This window comes from Chenopodium album, chromosome 20, assembly GCF_948465745.1.
Source record: "Chenopodium album chromosome 20, dcCheAlbu1.1, whole genome shotgun sequence".
In the NCBI taxonomy this organism is placed as follows: domain Eukaryota; kingdom Viridiplantae; phylum Streptophyta; class Magnoliopsida; order Caryophyllales; family Amaranthaceae; genus Chenopodium; species Chenopodium album.
In genome coordinates this window covers 37951629-37971696 of record NC_137853.1, presented here as the reverse complement: position 1 = coordinate 37971696, position 20068 = coordinate 37951629, and the positions used below count along the sequence as shown (strand labels likewise).

General features: G+C 35.5%; 1 protein-coding gene and 1 pseudogene across 1 annotated transcript; one reads left to right on the top strand and one right to left on the bottom strand.

Moving 5' to 3' along the window:
• Window positions 1–4927: 4927 nt before the first annotated feature.
• LOC145597917 (cell division control protein 48 homolog E-like) lies at window positions 4928–8225 on the top strand (annotated as a pseudogene).
• Window positions 8226–9280: 1055 nt separating this feature from the next.
• LOC145598238 (FKBP12-interacting protein of 37 kDa-like) lies at window positions 9281–19190 on the bottom strand. Its single transcript, XM_081654569.1, has 14 exons — window positions 19093–19190; window positions 18938–18980; window positions 18738–18799; window positions 18235–18302; window positions 18083–18119; window positions 16838–16925; window positions 16657–16721; window positions 16501–16578; window positions 15274–15321; window positions 14030–14083; window positions 13310–13471; window positions 12483–12552; window positions 10752–10807; window positions 9281–9618 (listed from the first exon to the last, which is right to left on the bottom strand). Exons 1-14 carry the CDS (start codon window positions 19114–19116, stop codon window positions 9442–9444), a joined length of 1032 nt encoding a protein of 343 aa, XP_081510695.1. The 5' UTR covers window positions 19117–19190; the 3' UTR covers window positions 9281–9441.
• Window positions 19191–20068: the final 878 nt, after the last annotated feature.

Genomic DNA, 20068 nt, shown 5'->3' with positions numbered 1-20068 from the left:
AATTCACAAAGAATTATAAGTTGACTAAAACTAAAATACTTAATCCAAAGTGATTAGGAATAGGAAATAATTAAACCTCACTTTTCTTCAATTTCACTACTCTCTTTTTCATTGTACTAAACTCCAAGAACTCTAATAATACTCAGAATTCTTGGTAAAACAAAAACAATACCCAAATCTTTCAAAAAAAAAAAAAAAATACCCAAAAATCACAATGGTTAATCCTTCTTCTTCTGATCATGGCCAACCTTCTTCTTCGTATGATTTCTTTACTCTCGAAATTATTCTAATATTTACTTCAATTTTTTTCCAAGGGTTATTTTGTGCTAATTTGGTCTTATTTCAATTCAATTGACGAATATAATTTGTGGGTATTTCATTTTAATAATGTATAATTGACTTAAATTCTGGTTTTTTTACGTGGGATTTTTGTGTGTGAACTTATGCTTTGATTTTGTGTGTGAATTTATGCTTTGATTTTGTGTGATCATGATTATGAGATTTCTTATAATTATACAAAAAAAAAAAAGAAAAAAAAAATTCAACATTAAGTTGTGCAAGAGAATAATCTGATAATATTGGAAGTTTATTATACGAATTCATGTACATGTACATTACTAATTAAAGCACTACTCCGTATATTAGACTTTCAGTCTTTCCAAAATTGTTGACTTATTTTTGTACGGTACCAAAATTGTTGACTTACTTCAAAGTTGAATAATTTGTAAAATTTGTTATACTATTGTCAGTTTTATTGGTTCTTTATAGTTTAGGAAAATTTGTAAATTACCATCCAAAAAGGATCCTAATTTGAAATTACCACCCAATAAAAAATTTATTTTAAATTACCACCCATTAAAAATAATATTCTTTCAGATTACCACCTTTTTTTGTTTTCCGGTTGAGTTTCCGACTGTGGGTCCCACCTTATTAACTTACTTCCTTTTTTTTTCTTCTTTTCTTCGACTTGACGTTCTGACTATTGCATTAAACTCCATACTCTTCATCTCTCCTCAATTCCTTCTGTTAATCTAACCAAAAATCATCAATTTTTTCCCTCTTTCTTCCTTTAATTCTCAGTCAAGTTCTCAACTACCCATATAGGATTGAATCAAAACCCTAAGTCTACTTTTTTCTGGAAATTGAATGCTTTGGTTGTACTGAATTATTCATATCATTCAATCGCAAAACATAGGACATAAGACACAATTATTCAACATAATAAACAATCATTCAACAAATTTCAACAACATCAACTTCAATTAGCAGAATTCTAACAACATCGCACAATTAACTGCAAACAAATACCCTAATTGCAAAAAACCCCAAATTTAATTGGCTCAGGAACCCTAATTCCTAAATTAAGGAACAAACCTAAATTACAAAGTACTGGAATCATACCTTAGCTGCAAATTGAGAGTATGCACTTTAGTAGATAACTTCTTCTAATAGTAGCAGTTGAAATTTGAGGAATTTTGAATAAATTTTGAGGCAAAATTTTTTTAATTGAAGTTAGACAATTTATAATGAACAGAAATCGAGGAGAGAGATAGTCAAAAGAGTCAAATTAGCCGTTTATAGCCGTTATGTGGAGCCTCAAACAGAATTTCCACCGGAAAACAAAAAAAGGTGGTAATCTAAAAGAATTTTATTTTTTTTTTTTTTTTTTGAGGGTAAGCATCGGGAAATAGATTAAAGAAGATCAATTTCTGCCAAAGTCAATAAACTTTGAGGAAACGGACCCAAGGATACAAATTCGTCGCAATCTCTAGTCTCCCATCTAGCAACGTTATGAGCTAGAGTATTACCCGACCGCTTTACATGAGAAAATAAAAACGAACTAAAATTGGAAGAAAGCCTACAAATATCATCATAAAGAAGAAAAACAGGGGACAAGCCTTTGGCCTTGCTACGAACAGCATTCACCACATTTAACGCATCACTCTCAAGCTGGACCTTGGAGTAACCCATCCTCAACGCCAGCAACAGACCAAAACGACAGGCTGCAGCTTCAGCACACCCCACATCCCATCCAGCCTCCTCCTGTCTCACAGCAGCAGCAATGATAGACCCCTGCTCATTTCTGATTACAGCACCCAAACCAGTTTTAACACCCAGATGGGCATCGCAATTGATTTTAACCGTACCTTGGCTTGGGCAGCACCACGAGCTGACTGTTGGGCATGCATGGGAGGGTCTGCTAGCAGTCCTTACAGCATACACATTGCTCTCACGAACCATGTGCACAAAGCCCCTGGCAACCTCCACAGCATTAAAAGAATTTTGCTCGAATGTGGACATATTCCTGTAGTGCCATGAGGCCCAAGCTAGCGTGGCCATTGTAATCAAATCAGCCTTAGAAGCCTTCTTGGAAAGCCATAGCAGCCTATCCATAAAACTAGAAGTCGGGGCTTGCTGTAATAGCTCAACAAAGGGGCTTGCTGCCCAAATCTCACCTGCTGCTGAGCATTGTAACGTTGCGTGGATCACAGATTCTTCCTCAGCATCACATATAGAGCATGTTTTATCAGAGACAATATGGCGAAAAGCTAGTCGTTCTTTCACCGCAAGAAAACCTTTGCATGCCCTCCAGAGAAAGTGTTGCAATTTTGGAGGACATGAAAGAGACCATATGAGTTTCCAAGCCGCATCAGTGTCAGCATTCGTCACAGCATTCGTGGTATTCTTGCTCAGCCAATAACCAGACCTTACACAATACTTACCATCTTTCGAAGGCCACCAGTACATTTTATCCAAGGAGCAGTGATTGGAGAGGGGGATAGTGAGTATTAAGGCCCTGTCAGCAGCAGTAAAATTATTGCTGATAACATTGATATCCCAAGTGTTGCTATAATGGTCTATCAAATCAACGACCCTCAAATCCAAATTGCTGGAAGCCAAAGGGGTTGGCACAATGGCCGATGAATTCCCAGGCAGCCACGCATCCGACCATACTTTAATTTCGCTCCCATTCCCCACCCTCCATTTGAGACCCTCAAGAAGCAATTCTTTCGCACCCCACATACTCCTCCAAGCATAACTTGGGTCATATCCCCTACTAGCCTCCAATACATCACAATTTTTAAAATATTTCGCTTTAAGAATCGAATGGATAAACGTACCCGGATTGTGATGTAGTCGCCAAAGTTGCTTAGCAAGAAGGGCTTGATTGAAACATTTAAGATCACGGAATCCCATACCACCAAGAGCCTTAGGTCGACACAAAAGATCCCACCGTTGCCAATGCATTTTATTCGTAGTTTCCGTAGACCCCCACCAAAAACGGGCTAACATTGTATGGATCTCATCAATAAGGCCATCCGGAATCTTAAAAATGCTCATCATATATGTTGGGATAGCTTGAGCCACCGCTTTAATCATGACTTCCTTACCCGGCCTAGACAACAACTTCTCTTTCCACCCCTGTAATTTCTTCCACAACCTTTCTTTCAACCCTGCAAAAATTACTTTTTTCGATCTTCCAATAATAGTCGGCAAGCCAAGGTACTTCTCATGTCGCTCAACTTCGCGGACCCCCAAAATATCGATAATCTCACGCCTTCGATTGGTACTAACCTTTTTGCTAAAGAACACTTCAGTCTTGCTTAAATTGACTTTCTGACCCGATGCTCTCTCATATGTGCTAATAATATTAGCTATAGTTGAGCATTCTAGCGTACTAGCTCTGGCAAAAAGTAGACTATCGTCGGCGAAAAATAAATGTGAAACCCGGGGAGCACTCCTGCAAATTCTAGCCCCATGAATTAGCTTACGATTGGCAGCCAACGTAATAAGGGAAGAAAAAGAATCCGCACATAACAGGAATAAGTACGGAGAAATAGGGTCACCTTGCCGCAACCCCCTTGAAGGTAACACAGACCCTGAAATGCGACCATTTATCTTGAAAGCAAAGGAAACACTATTGATACAACACATAACCCGGTGAATCCAACTGGTCGAAAAGCCCAACTTCAACATAACTTGTTCCAAAAAACCCCATTCCACCCGATCATAGGCCTTGCTCATGTCAAGTTTCATTGCAATATTACCATCCTTACCCTCACCTCCCCTTTTCATGGCATGAAAAACCTCGAAAGCTATAAAGGCATTATCAGTTATCAACCTCTGCGGGACAAAAGTACTCTGATTTGGGGAGATAATATCCCCCAGAAAAATTTTCAACTTATTCGCAAGCACTTTTGAAACAATTTTGTAAATAACATTGCAGCAACTTATGGGTCGAAATTCCGAAATTAATTTAGGATCATTACATTTCGGAATAAGAACAATGCAAGTGTTATTTATACCCGCTAAATCAATTTCCCCCCTCCACCAATTCTGAACATAAGCAATAATATCAGGCCCCACAACATGCCAAAATTTTTGAAAAAACAAAGCGTGCATACCATCGGGCCCCGGGGCCTTGTTTGGGTGCATTTGGAACAAAGCATTTTTCACCTCATCACCCGTGGGCATACGATCAAGAACCTCATTCATCTCTGCTGTGACTTTCGAATCAAGACCCTCCATTGCCCCCTGGAATCCTGTAGGTGAACTAGTAGCGAACAAATTTGAGAAGTAGGCAGAAATGAGTCTCTCTAAATCCACTCTATCCGACTTCCACTCTCCACTATCGTCCATCAACCCTTTGATCCGATTCTTTGCTTTTCGTTGACTTGCTTTGTGGTGGAAGTACTTTGTGTTCCTATCACCATCTCGGAGCTCATTTGCCCGAGCACGGGCAAAGAATTTTATTTTTAAAAGGTGGTAATTTAAAATAAATTTTTTAATGGGTGGTAATTTCAAAACAAGACCCCTTTTTGGGTGGTAATTTACAAATTTTCCTATAGTTTATGCACATATTTTTGGTTTACTTATGTGAATTACTATGTTTTTGTTTTTTTATTTTTGGACTAGCATTAATTTGAGTTCCTCTAAGTTTATAGTTCAGTTGCTATTAAAAATCTTAAGTAAACATATTATGATCTCCAATGTTTTAATTTGCAATATATATTATAAAGTTGTGTATTTATTAGATTTCAAGTTTTATGACCATTGGATTTTGTTACAGCAAAAGTGACAAATACTCTACTGCAATCCTTGAGCGAAAAAAAGGCTCCGAATCGTTTGATCGTTGATGAAGCAAACGTTGATGATAACTCATTGGTTTTTGTTAACCCTGCTATCATGGATAAACTCAACTTGTTTCAAGGAGATACAGTGTTAATTAAGGTAATTTTCGGTTCATTATTTGTATGTTGGACTGTTAGTTTCTTGTTATAAAAGGCTAGTTCTGAATTTTTATATTTTTTTGGTGCATGGTAAGGTAAGGAAGAATACAGTACGCATTATACAGGGAGATGAAGGGTGTGAAAAATGCAAGATTAGGATGAATAAAGTTGTGAGGGCTAATCTTCGTGTTCGCCTTGGAGATGTTGTGTCTGTCCATGAGATTTCAGATGTAAAATATGGTGAAAAAGTTCATATTTTACCAGTTGATGATACTATTGAGGGTGTTACAGGCAACTTGTTTGATGCTTATTTGAAGCGTAAGTTTATGCAACATTATTGCATAGAAATCATAGTTATAGTTATCTCTATCTTATGCTGTGTTGTTATTCTGATAGATTTTGACCCCTTTTTTTTCTGTTTGTGGTTTAAACAGCTTATTTCATGAATGCTTATCGTCCTGTTAGGAAGGGAGATCTATTCTTAGTGAGGGGAGGAATGCGAAGTGTTGAGTTTAAAGTGGTTGAGACAGTTCCTGCAGAGTACTGTATTGTTTCCCCTGATACTGAGATATTTTGTGATGGTGAGCCTGTTAGGCGCGAGGATGAGGAGAGACTAAATGAAGTTGGTTATGATGATGTTGGTGGTGTAAGGAAACAGATGGCTCAGATCCGCGAGCTTGTTGAACTTCCTCTTAGACATCCTAAGCTCTTTTCTGCTATCGGTGTTAAACCACCTAAGGGAATTTTGTTGTATGGACCTCCTGGTACTGGTAAAACTCTTATTGCTAAAGCTGTTGCGAATGAAACTGGAGCATTCTTTTTCTTGATTAATGGACCGGAGATCATGTCAAAAATGGCTGGTGAGAGTGAGAGCAATCTAAGGAAGGCATTTGAAGAAGCTGAGAAGAATGCCCCTGCTATCATTTTTATTGATGAGATTGATTCCATTGCTCCTAAGAGAGATAAGACTAATGGTGAAGTTGAAAGGCGCATTGTTTCTCAACTGTTGACATTGATGGATGGTCTTAAGAGCCGTGCTCATGTTATTGTCATGGGTGCTACTAATCGTCCTAATAGTATTGATCTTGCTCTTAGAAGATTCGGAAGGTTTGATCGTGAGATTGACATTGGAGTTCCTGATCAAGTTGGGAGGCTGGAAGTTCTTCGCATCCATACTAAAAACATGAAACTTGCATAAGATGTAAGTTGTTTATTTTGATGTATTTGTGACATTGTATTAAGTTACTTTTGAGGTTTAAGTACCAGAGTAGTTAGTTCATCGTGTATCAGCTTATATGTGCTTAATTTTATTTCAGGTTGATCTTGAAAAAAATATCAAAGGAAACACATGGCTATGTTGGTGCAGACCTTGCTGCTCTTTGCATAGAAGGAGCTCTTCAGTGTATTAGGGAGAAAATGGATGTCATTGACTTAGAAGACGAGACAATTGATGTTGAGGTGCTGAATTCTATGGCTGTCACAAATGAACACTTTCAAACTGCTCTTCAAGTTTCTAACCCATCAGCCCTGCGCGAAACAGTAAGTTTTGCTTTACATTTCCTCAAATCATACTACTTGAATTGACCTTGGAAAACTGTATTGTGATATTGTTCTCATAAAATCTGATCGATTATTTTTGTTGGCACGGGTGGTGGAGGTTCCGAATGTTTCATGGGATGATATTGGAGGATTGGAAACTGTCAAACGAGAGCTTCAAGAGGTATTATACTCGTACAGTATGTTGGCTTATTGCAATGTCGAAGTTTTCAATTTCATATTGTGTATTTATACCTTCATGTTTCTGTCTGCAGACTGTGCAGTACCCAGTGGAGCACCCGGAAAAGTTTGAGAAGTTTGGCATGTCACCTTCCAAAGGTGTTCTTTTCTATGGTCCTCCTGGTTGTGGTAAAACATTGCTTGCAAAAGCGATTGCTAATGAATGTCAAGCCAATTTCATCAGTGTCAAGGGACCAGAGTTGCTGACCATGTGGTTTGGAGAAAGTGAAGCAAATGTTAGGGAAATTTTTGACAAGGCTCGTCAATCAGCACCTTGTGTTTTGTTCTTCGACGAGCTTGACTTCATTGCTACACAGGTGAGGGATTAATGTACATGGAATTGTTGTTTTGTTGCAGGCTTAATTATATATCAATGATCTCATCTAGCAAATTTATGTTTTTTGTTTGAAAATTTTTTAGCGTGGCAATTCATCAGGAGATGCCGAAGGAGCTGCTGATAGAGTGTTGAACCAATTGCTAACTGAGATGGATGGGATGAACGCAAAGAAAACAGTTTTTGTGATAGGAGCAACAAACAGGCCAGATATTATTGACTCCGCGTTACTTAGACCTGGAAGGCTTGATCAGTTTATCTACATCCCTCTTCCTGATCAAGATTCCCGCCTTCAGATTTTCAAGTCTTGTTTGAGGAAATCACCTGTTTCTAAGGATGTTGACCTTGCTACTCTCGCACAGTATACACATGGTTTCAGTGGTGCAGACATTACCGAAATCTGGCAACGTGCTTGCAAATACGCAATCAGGGAAAATATTGAGAAGGTATATATGTTGTTTTGTTGAATATATTGTTAAGTCACATTCTGTAAACTTTGTATTTGTATCTGTTACACAGAATGTGGTTAAATTTTTTGTCTAAGGCTGGCGTAATATGTACAAGTTTGTGAACTAAACTGTATTTTTTTTTTTTTTTGGCAAGACATTGAGAAGAAGAAGAGAACAGAGAGCCCTGACTCGATGGAAGAAGATGAAAGGGAAGAGTCGTTATCCGAGATCACGGCAGCACACTTCGAAGAGTCTATGAGGTACGCACGTAGAAGTGTTAGTGATGCTGATATTCGAAAATATCAGTCTTTTGCTCAAACCTTGCAGCAGTCTCGTGGATTTGGTTCTGAATTCCGCTTTGCTGCCAATCACACTTCTCGTAGTACTACCTCTTCTGCAGCCGTGAACGATGATGATGATGATTTATATGCTTAAATGTTACATTTTTTTATTAATGACTAATGGTTTTAGATATGTAGGAGTAGATTTAATTTTTTTTATTTGTTGATAATCACATTGTGACATTGAACTTTACTATCGTAATTTTATTGTACTTTTATTATTTGTATATCTATCTTAATTTTGATTGATTCATATACTACTACATTAGTATGTATTTTTTATTTTTTACTGATACTCTTGTGAGTCCCAATTTGGCAATGCAATATGTGCAATCAAGAACATACAAGGGGGTTTGATCACTTTGATGTGAATTGGTTTCTGATGTTTGAATACCTTTACAATGCAATGGGCTACTTTTAATGTAGATAGTTTGGTATAATAATGCTTGTTCTACTTTGGATAGTAACTGGGCCCATAAAACATTGTACTGTGTACTTTACGTTTAAATCTATGCCTTAGCTACTTCAAAGTCCTTAATGCTAACACAAATGCACATTACTAGTCGTATGTTACAACTAATTATCAAGGACAAAGTTGTACCAAATTATTATGTAGTATAGTAATTAACTAATTAGTAATGTAGAAATCAGAAAAGTATTTATGTTGCATAATTTGGAATTTTTAATAAAGCCAATGTACACCAGCCATAAGATTATCTTCTTCAATCAATATTCAATACCAAATGTATTGAGACTCATAGAATACATAATATACCTTAGATATAAGGAGAATTAATAGCTGCTTAAAGCCAAATCCAATCATATAAATGACATCTACATTCAACAAAAACCACCAGTTCCTCATAATTTCCTTCTTTTACTATAATGTTGTGCTTTTAAGTTTGGTAGGGCAATAAACATGTTTGGGTTCAGTTCAGACATAGGTACAGCCGTATAGCAGTATAGGTAACAAAAAGTTGTTCAACCCACGGGTTTTGGATCAGGTTTAAATTTTGACAGGTCTACATAGAATACTTCAACTCTGCATATTGCAAAGCAATTGATTCAGCACCATACCCATCAACTTGATACGCAATCTCCTGTAATGGGGAAAAAGAAATCCCATCTCCCATAACGAAACAAGCATAATATACAACATACAAGTGGAGCCAACAGACTTCACTTTCCTATTAAAGAGAATGTTTCTCTGCAAAATTATAGTAATAGTCTACACAGAACCAAAGATATAACAATAATGTACAGGGAACACATGATGAAGAAAATGCAAATGAAATCCTCAAAAATTGACTTCAGCATTGATCAAGCTCAGTTTGTGGTACATCCTCAGCTTCAGTCGACTGTGGCTCATCTGTAACCATTGGAGCTGAATCATTTATTTCTTCAGCTCCGTTTTTTTGTTGCAGCTCAAGCTTCAATCTCTTGATCTCAGCGTCTCGCTCTTCTAACTTCTCTTGTAAGATGACAACCTGCAAAGTTGGATGGCTTACTTGAGATCTTATAAAAAAAAAATTGGAGACAGTAATACACAGTCCATCAACTCAGATTACCCCATACATGCAATTATATATTATGAGCAAAGTAAAAAAAAATTAATAATAATAATAATAATAATAACTAAAAATAAAAAACTACTCAAGATCAAATAATGAAGGGGGATAAGGCACAAATACTCAATTTTCAACTAATTGAAAAATGAGAGTATTTCATTCATTGAAGACAAAATGTGAACTAAAAAATTGAGTCTTTGCTAGATGGTTTGCAATTCAACATCTGGTAAGACTTCAAGGAGAACTGCACGAGAACTTATAAAGATGAAGTGTTGGCAAAGACGTGAACTAAAAAATTCTGGATGTCAAGTTCCAAGTGTTCTCCCTCCGTCCCTATAATTTTGCCCCATTTGACTTTTACGGTCTCCTAAATGCGTCATAAACGTATATGTCTCTTATACTCCATCCCGTCCAATAATATTGCAACAATGAGACTTTTGCACTATTCATCACTCTTGTTTAACCAAATAATATGATTTAACGTTACACAAAATATAGTTATGTGGGATCTTGTTAGATTCATCTCATAAAATAATTTCAGTCAACTTTTTATAATTTTTACTCTTATACAATTATATTTATTTGACATATAAAATGTGCCTTAGAATGCTATAAGAGATAATGCGTAATTTCCTCCTTGCAATATTATTGGAACGGAGGAAGTATTAATGACGAATCTAACAAGATCCCCATGACTATATTTCCTCCTCTTATAGATTCATGAGAATATTAGCTATGGGGCAGAATTAAAGAAATTGGGCGGAGGGAGTAAAAGATAACAAGATATGCTTAAAACTAAAAATTCAAGAGGAGATGAAAAACATATACTGTAAGTTTGCAATAGGTAACATCAAAGATAACTCCATTAATAACCATATATCTGCAGTACAATGACAGCATTCCTACCTCACTATCATATTACAGTTCAACAAAGGTAACAGACTCATAGTTTGCATGAAAAACAAAGGATAAAATCAATATTCTGATTGACAGGCATCAAGTATATCAGAAGCTTTAAAACCACCAAATTGTAAATAAAAAATATAATTTACCATCTCATTTGATCTCTCAACATCATTCGTCAGCACCTCTACGCTTTTACAAAGTCCTGCCAAGTGCAACAGAAGCATTTCATCAGAAAAGTGGCAGCATATAACAACACATTACTTGCGTAGTTGAAACAAATAATTTGTCGTCCTACAATCTGAAGTAATAACCCAAAGACGCTAGCATTCCTTTTTGCGTGTGTGTGTGGGGGGGGGGGGGGGGGGGGGGATGGTGCAATTAATTCTAGAAACTAGTGCAGTTAACTCGTCAAGTTCATCTTTCATATCCACATCAGCATAAGATATGTCAGGCACCTCCACCCTTATCACAGATAAGACCTTTGGCCTGGCGTTGAGCACTCTAGAGCATCCGCATATAGATCAAAGCAGTCATACTGAGATCTCGTTAGTACACACGGGAGAAAAAGCACACAATTCATAAACAGAATAAGTTCCTTCCTCAAGTTTTCATAACATTGTCAAGGAAATGAGATGACATGCAGAGTTGAGAATGAAGTACACATGCACAATTTTCCTCCAAATCAACTTACAAGGTTACTGACAACAGCAGAATCATGAGCAGAGAAAAATCAATCAAAGTTATACTTCAGTCCTTTATATAATTTAGATGCAAACTGAAAAGAAAAAGAAATAAAAAAACAGTACAAACTTTAGGATAGAATAGTTTTAGATAAACCAGTTGAGGAATGAGATGATTTGGAAGATAGTAGGGGTTACATGAGAACAAGATGAGGTAGAATTACTTAAAATGGTTTTGCCGTGTAGGAAGGAGACATGAGTGCTTTAGGGATTTAGGAAAATATGGTGTTGGATAGGGCGGTGTGGAGGGAGAAAATTCACATCAACGACATGTTGTGATTATATATATACTTTCTTAATTTATTTTCGTATTAAGGGGGCGTTTGGTTCGCGGATTATAGGTATGAGGTATGGGTTTAGAATGACCAAAACCCATACCATATGTTTGGTTGTAAAAAATATGATTTTTAAACCCATACCTCAAACCCATGAGGTATGGGGTTTAGAAACCTTTGGGGGAAGGTGGGTTTGGCTCATTCCATTCCCTTAGGTATCAAATACATGAAATTAAGAGGATGATATTCCATTCCAGAATTAAACCAAACACATGGTATTAAGTATCAAGTTCCAACCCGATACCACCTTAACCCTATTCCTGATTGCAAACCTATACCAATTTGCGAACCAAACGCCCCCTAAATTTTATATTTTTATCCCACTAATATTTTATGAACTGTATTGTTTTCCTTTGCTTAAGTTTTCTCAAACCTTTATGTTTTTTACTCCAACGTTTTAATCACTCCTTCAAAACTTTCTTGAATTTTACTCTTGGCTCTCTTCAAAAACTCCCTTAATTTTTCATGGATGCTCTTTCGTTTGCTCACTCTACTCACCTTTTTTCAAACTCTTTCAAATGATTATCTTGTTATGTCCCTTTCTTTATATCGTACGGTTCCTTATGATGACTTATGTACCCCAACTCATTTTGGGACTAAGGCTTTGTTGTTGTTATATAAACCCAAGTAAACTAAAATGTGTCACAACCAAACAAATAATAACAGGCAAATCACACAAAAATAGCAAAACTGAGCCTATCTAAACAAAAAGATTTATAATTAACAGAACTAAATCCACTAAGAGAAAATGGTTATCATTCTAAATGCAGAGAGATGCTGGAGATCCAGCCAAATCACTGACCTTCAAATTGATTTCTAAGCTCTGCATTCCGAGACTTCTGCAAAGCAAGTTTCATCGACAACTCATGCATCTGTGGAGTTAAAACATAAATTAGCAAATACCAAAAGGGTTTTATCCATGTAAAAAAGGAAGACAAGAATCATATATATCTTGTCCTCGAGTTATCATATAACATGTTATCAACCAACTCAACAAATTTTCAGTGCCAGTTGGAATGTTACACTTGAATCCAGCTATACAACAGCCGTAGTAAAGAAACTCGAATCTATGAAATGGGCAACCTTCATCATACAAAAAGCACCAATTTCCTCCTTACCAAGTAAACTACCAGATTGTCACAAAATCATCTTCCACACTCAAAAGATCCCAATGTTCTATATCCTTCTTTCCCATCCACACTGAAAAAGTTGGGACTCACGACATCATAACTCAAGCCAATGGCCTTAAATGGCTTCTTTCATGGTACTAAGATCCTAGTTCAAAGAACTTCATTTCTCTTGGGGTAACAGCAATCTAACAAACAAGTACCCATACCAATTTCATCTTAACATATAGGCTTACAAAAATGTCAATCATAGTTCTAATAAATATCTTTTATAGGGTAGGTCCACTATAAATAAAGTTCAGTGTAACCTACATGCCCCAGAAAGCAAGATTATTTAAAAGCATGATGCCAATCCAGTTCACATAGCATATGAAAGAAGGAGCAAAAAGCTTTTCATGCAATATGCCAATTCACTTAGGTCGATTCACTTATCCTCTTCCCTTCCAGTATTAGATCTTAAGGGAAATTTATTAGAAAAATAAAGCTAAGGATGATAGCATACCTTCCCCTCAGAAGCTTGATTGCCTATCTCTTCATTTTCCTCCTGCAAAGTCTTGCACTTCGCCATCAGCATCTTCCCCATCTTGCTATTTGGTGTAAAATTTATAGCATTAATATTGTCCTGCAACTCCTTCACTTTTTTCTCCTTTTCTTCAACAAGGTTCTGAATTCATAACAAAACAATCTCAGATAAACCAAAATAAATAAAATCAAAAAGTTACAAAAAAAATAAAATCAAATCAAATCAAACCCCTAAACTACACCATCAAACCACTAGTCCTGGATATGGAATGAAAATACTTCAAAGTTCAAACTTTTGGATAACAATAAATACATAATTAATGAAATCAAGTAAATAGCAGACAATGTGTTATTGCTGAAATCTTAGCATTTTCAATTTTTAAAAGTGGAAACAATAACTAAGAGAGATGGTACAAACTACAAAAAAGTATCCACCTTTTAATAAGCAAAAAGTGATAAGAGAGAGAAGATTTCCAAAGAAATCAGAAAACAAACAAGCAGGGATGCAATTTCACTAATAACTCTTTTTATTCATATTGCTTTAGCATTATGAAGCCTATCATAAAATACAAGAATGAAGTCAACATGATCATGGTGGCAAATAACGCATTAGCAAGGAGGTTTCACAAAATAACCAGAAAAGTTGTACACGAGCGGCAAGCTTTCATAAATTTAAGTATAAAGGGTGACAAGGACACACCTTCAGACGTGTAAACTCTTCATGTATTGCAGGATCCAACAATAACCTCCTCGTCTGCCAAGTAAGCACAGCCAGAAGTTAGGCCAGTGGTAACAATATCATCAAAAGTAGAGAGCTTTCTAGGAAAACAGTTACACCCAAAAAATCAAACATATTGAATCCATACTGCATAGTTAAACACAATGATTCATATAACATAACTAATAAGCAACTGAAGACTATGAAGTTTGGCAAACAGTCCCATAGGATGTCTCTTCAGCAAAATAGTCCACCTTGGACCAAGATCAAATCATCAATTATACATCACACTTTGAGATAAAATAAAAACAACATTAGAAACCTCAACAAATAAATCATTGGCCAAACCAAATATGGTGTACCAGATGTCCACTTGTCAACGTATAACATATGATGAACAAGAATATGTTCCAACTGAAAAATGTTTAAGAGATAGCACCTCTCAAATCTGAGAATTTATCCATAAAGAGTTCAAAGGGGGAGAGATAGAAAGGGTATGAAAAAATATCTCAACAAGCATTAAAAATATCCAACACAGCACGGCAGCACATGACATGAGAACGTGTAGCCCAATATTTTAGTATTACTTAACTTCCTACCGTCCCCCCCCCCCCCCCTCTACTAGTGATGCCAATAACCCTCAACCCTATACAAACAATAAGGTATGTTTTATATATTTTTTTAAAAAAATGTCTCAAACACTTGATTTCCCAAAACCACAAAAACATAATGCTAAAAATTTCAAGTCCTCCATCCATAAAATCATGTCTGATCTCGTCCGAAAATTAAGGAGCAATAACTAGTCTCATGTTGATGTGATTGACTCCATAATTCAAGAACCTCAAAAAATTGAACATAAAACGCCTGACATTATGGCTTTCACCTATAATCCATCAATTTCTTCTTCCTTTTCTTACAAAGAACACTTAAAATAGCCAAAGGATCATTCAGATAATTGCATTCTATGTTTCTTTTTAAACTCTCCACGGCCAAATACTAAACATCTTCACTTTACTAGGCTGAACCAACTGATTCCAAACAAATATACACTCACACTCAAGTACCATAAGGAAGAAGCAAAGAACAGAAAAGTAACAGATGTATGAGCTGATTCTTCATCAAATTTGCAGAGACTACATGTGCTGGCAAGGCTAAAATTTCTCCATTCTATTTTTTTTTTTTGGTACTGATCATGGAGAGAAGTAATAAGCCAAACTCATAGATACCTGCAAAGATGGAGGCTTTAGTTGTGCTCTTAATTCTCGAATTGCAGCCTGAAATTAGATAATAGCAGGAATTGTAATCACCAGTAGATAAGAAGCATGAAGATAAATACTCCAGATTATTGTTAACCAATAAAATAATACAGACACAAACATACAAAAAATATAAAGAATAAATGATGTCAAGAAAGAGGGACCAACATAGACAGCCACACATCATTTCCATGAGAAAATTTATAGAATTATAAGTTACTTTTCTCTCAATCAGATATAATTATGTATCCATGGCATCAACAACAAATATTTGACAAGAAATGTAAAATGGGAGTATCTCTATAAACCTCATAAACCTATTTCTCATACTATGACATAATCCATTGAAGGTCTACTTTTGCATACCAAATCATCCCTGCCAAAAGTGTTTTTCTTTTTTTTTTTAAAAAAATACCAAAATACTACCTTGGCAACGTTGCTCTAATGAAGCACATTCAGAATGTCAGAAATATCCACATAACACCCTTAATGAAAGTTCAAAGCAGGCAATCCTATAGTCCTACTGGACATTGATTAGTCTACTCTGCTACTTACAGGCTTACAGCAAAAAGAATGTGAAAGATAATTCACTAAGAGAATTGGCCAAATTCCTTAGAATCCAGAGCTGGATGAATTGCTTATTAGAGGCTCATTCAACTTTCAAGTTTCACATTTGTTTAACATGTAGAACAATCTCAATAGGATTTAAATATTAGATTATCAAAGAGATTACTATCATAAACAGTCAAGGTAGGTCACTATATTCATTGTGCATATTAGATTTTTAAAGACAATACTATCACAAACAGTCAAGCTAGATCTATATATTGATTGAGTTCCAATTTTACAATCGCTTGCATGCCCATATCATTATTGCACAGGAATTTGAGAAACCTCGCAGCATGGTAAGTGTTTATAAGTTAACCAACCGACATATCAAGCAGCAATAGCAGTCAATCATTAACATTGACTGCAAAAGTAGTTCCGCGATTGTGCCCCCATCCAAGATTTAAAGCATAGGAGAGGGGTAATGATCAACTTCTTAGCTCCATGGAAGGGAAAGCAAGTAAAAATCTTTATAGACATTTTCAATTATCAATATGAAACCAAATAGAGAGGGTTATTGCCTTTCTAACCTAACAAGGAGTAACTACGCTCAGGATTCTCGAGGTGAAACAAATGGGAATATAAACTGACCTTTAATTCTGCCACTTCTTGCTCTCGTTTGGCAAATGTCACAATAAAGGCAGCTTCTTTCTTCTTTGCTTTTTCTAGCTGGTAAGAACATATAACAAATTATTCACCATCCAAAACTAATAATATCATAAAGATAGGGAAGGGAAAAGCACAAACCTGCTCTTTCAGTGACTTGTCTGATGACCTTAAGGTCCTAATATAGTTAACCACCAATTTAGGTTCTGCAGAAACAATAACGAAGATTTTCAACCAGAAATAAAAGCTCCAAGACAGTTAGATGGAAATAAAAATAAAACATTAGAAATATAAAATATAAGCTAAAAATTATAAGACTGACCTGGAGTAGTAGCTGGGGATATAAAAGACTCATCCTGAAATGAAGAATGCCATTTCTGAATTTCTGACTTTGCAGATTCCAGCTCAATCTAAGACAAAGCAGCCAAAACTAAGTACCCCTTAACTAACTGTCAATAGTCAACTAGCAAAACTTAAGCAGATAATAATCAAATTTAGTTACTGATTCAAAGTTTTTATTTAGGTCATCCTTTGCAGATGGAAAAACAATGACAGATAGATGACGGGAAGAAAGATGCAATAACACACTCCTAGACAAGCATTCCACTAAATAGGTCAAATATTCTATTTCTAGAGATCACTTATGAGTATAAAACTCGGCTTTGCTAATGCACTTTGACAATCCAATTCTGATCAAAGCCACAAATTAAAAGTATATAATTCTCATCTTCAATATATTGTACTAAGTAAATCACTAGAATTATCATTATATATAATTAATTAACCAGATCTTTACATATTAGTGAAACTTCATCTCATTAATCACTTAAGTGAACTGCAGAATTCTAAAATTTGTTATATACAGCCGGGTGTACCATACACCCAAGTGTATTTTGCTCATTTGACAAATTTTTTGCTCATTTTAAAACTAAAATTAGCAAAATTATATCAAATGAGCAAAAAAAAAACACCTTTGGGTGCACCTACCTCTATGTGCACCTAGGTGTATATAAAAGGTTCTCATGGAGTCCAGAGATCCCTCAAAATTTCTCTGCCCACAGATGCAATCTATCATTGTTACTTTGTATATTTATGATACCATATCTAACAATGAAGTCAATGATCATGGTCATATCAAATAAGAACAAATTCCATACCCTATACAACTGAGAAATGATACACTTGAAAACTACCAAAAAAATCAAAAAACCAAAAAGAATCTCACAATTTTAACATCAGCCTCTAAAAAGTCACAAATACTCTTGATCAGTGATCCTAATTGGAATTTGTGAAAAAGGTATGAAAAGTGTGCCAATAATCCTTTACATTCAAAGAACCAACTTAATCCTCTTAATGCACCTCAAAAAGCTTCCCCCATACCACATGGTTCACATCACTTTAAAAAAGATTAGAACACCTAGCGGCTGCCTACCCCCTCTTCTCTCATACAGAATGCCAAATAGCATATAGGAGTATACTGTATAGGTAACTGTCAAGTGTCAACATTCAAAACAAAATATAGTTTAGAAAGAAAAGGGAGATGAAGAAAAGTAATAAGAATGCATACTTCATATTTCGCGAGATCGTCTTTACACTTCTGAAGACTGGGAACAAGAAAGAATACTGAGTAAAAGTAATAAAGTATTCAAATCAACTAAGACTTTGTCAAAACTGAAACATACAGATGAACAACAGTTACAGCTTCTACGGCTAAAATACCTCTCGCGAAGGGACAGTATCATTCCTGTTGCTACACCAGGAGCCGTCTCTTCCAATTTATTGTTTGCCTAAGCCATCAACAAAGAAAACGAAATGACATGACAAACAAGAACCAAATAATCAAAATTAACCTTGAAGGTCAAGATAAATAGGGAAAACACTGGCAATATTGTTCGATAGAATGTGCTTCCACTTGTATTCTCCCCCTCCACCCCCATTCCCACCCCAAACATAAAAGAGTCCCACATTGCCAACCCATTGACCAAGACCTTCACCATTAATTCCAAAGCTACTTTCTATATCATTGTTCTCATAAAAGTACATTACAGATAAAACATTACCGACGACATGAAATCATATCCTTCCCCTTTAAAACAATATTAGGCTGGACTGAAGTTGCAATGTACATAACTTTAATCACCCTAATCATCAAATTGTGCTCAACCCAATAAAATTCCAAAAAAAAATCAATAAAGCTTAATAACATAGACAAGTAGAAATACCTTTTTCGACCCGAAGATATCATCTTCATCATCATCAAGCTCCCCGAAACCCCGCTTACCCCCTAAAATTCAAGAAAAACAATCAACATTACTAATATCAACAACTTAATATCCGCAAATAAAATCAATCAAAAAAATGAATTAATTCCACCCATTAATCCCAATTGAAAAGTGCAGAAATGAAAATAAAAATCAATTACCTGGACGTTGATTAGCGGCAAATTCTCCCCCGAAATCATCATCCTACCAAAATAAAATTCACTAAAATCAAAATCAAGCAATTCAATCAATGATTGAGTAATTGACAGAAGAAATAACAAAAGAAATGAATTGAAGAAAAGGGGATGGAAATTACATCGTCGAGATGTGAAGTAGCCATTAAAACCCTAGTTCGGGAGTGAAGTAGAGGGAGATTTGAAGTTTGTGCAGAAATTTGGAGAGAGAGAAAAAAAAAAAAGAGGGGTTTTAGAGTTATGTTCTGGTGCGGGTGAGACTACGCCGTTAACTATGCTATGAGCTTGTGATGAAGTTAGCGTGGATCTGACGGTGCTCATGAAAGGGTTGCGTTGCGTAATTGCTTACTACCTCCGTCCCTAAAAGTTCGACCATTTTGACCTAATTTTAGTCCCAAAATTATCGACCCATTTGCAATAAAACACCCACCAATTTGCAACAATATTTGTGCAAAATTAGCTTCCCCATGTAAAATTTTGATTTTCCATGTAATTTTATTACTTTCTCTCTCTATTTTTTTACAAATCTCATGTAAATTTTGATGTCAGCATGTTTTGTTTTAGTAATAGTTAATAGATTAGGATGAGTTATTAATAAGCGGATATTAAGTATTTAAGTTTTTTTAGAACAACTATTAAGTATTTAAGTTGTCCTAAAAAAAAAATACAAAATCACTTGTAGAATAGGCAAAATTATACTTGTATAAATTGATTTACACAATGTTTTTAAAAAAATATCTAAGCAGTGACTCAATTCAAACACCGATATGACCTTCTCTACATAATTATATTGAGTTTATTGACATAAATTTGTATATCAAAGACATTTACTGACATGAATTTAACAATTAAACCTAATAACATCTGCATAATGGTTTTCGATTTTTCAATGACATTGTACTCGTTTTATATTAGCAAGTACTTTGCTTTTTTTTTTTTTTACCAAGTTAACTCAAGTTCATGACAATAGTTGTAGTGAGGTCTTAATTCATGCTAATGATGTAAATCTATACGTATTAAAAAGCGTTCCTAAAAATATCAATGTGTCACGTGTATCTCATTCTTACACCAGCATAATGCCAACCAAAAATGCATACA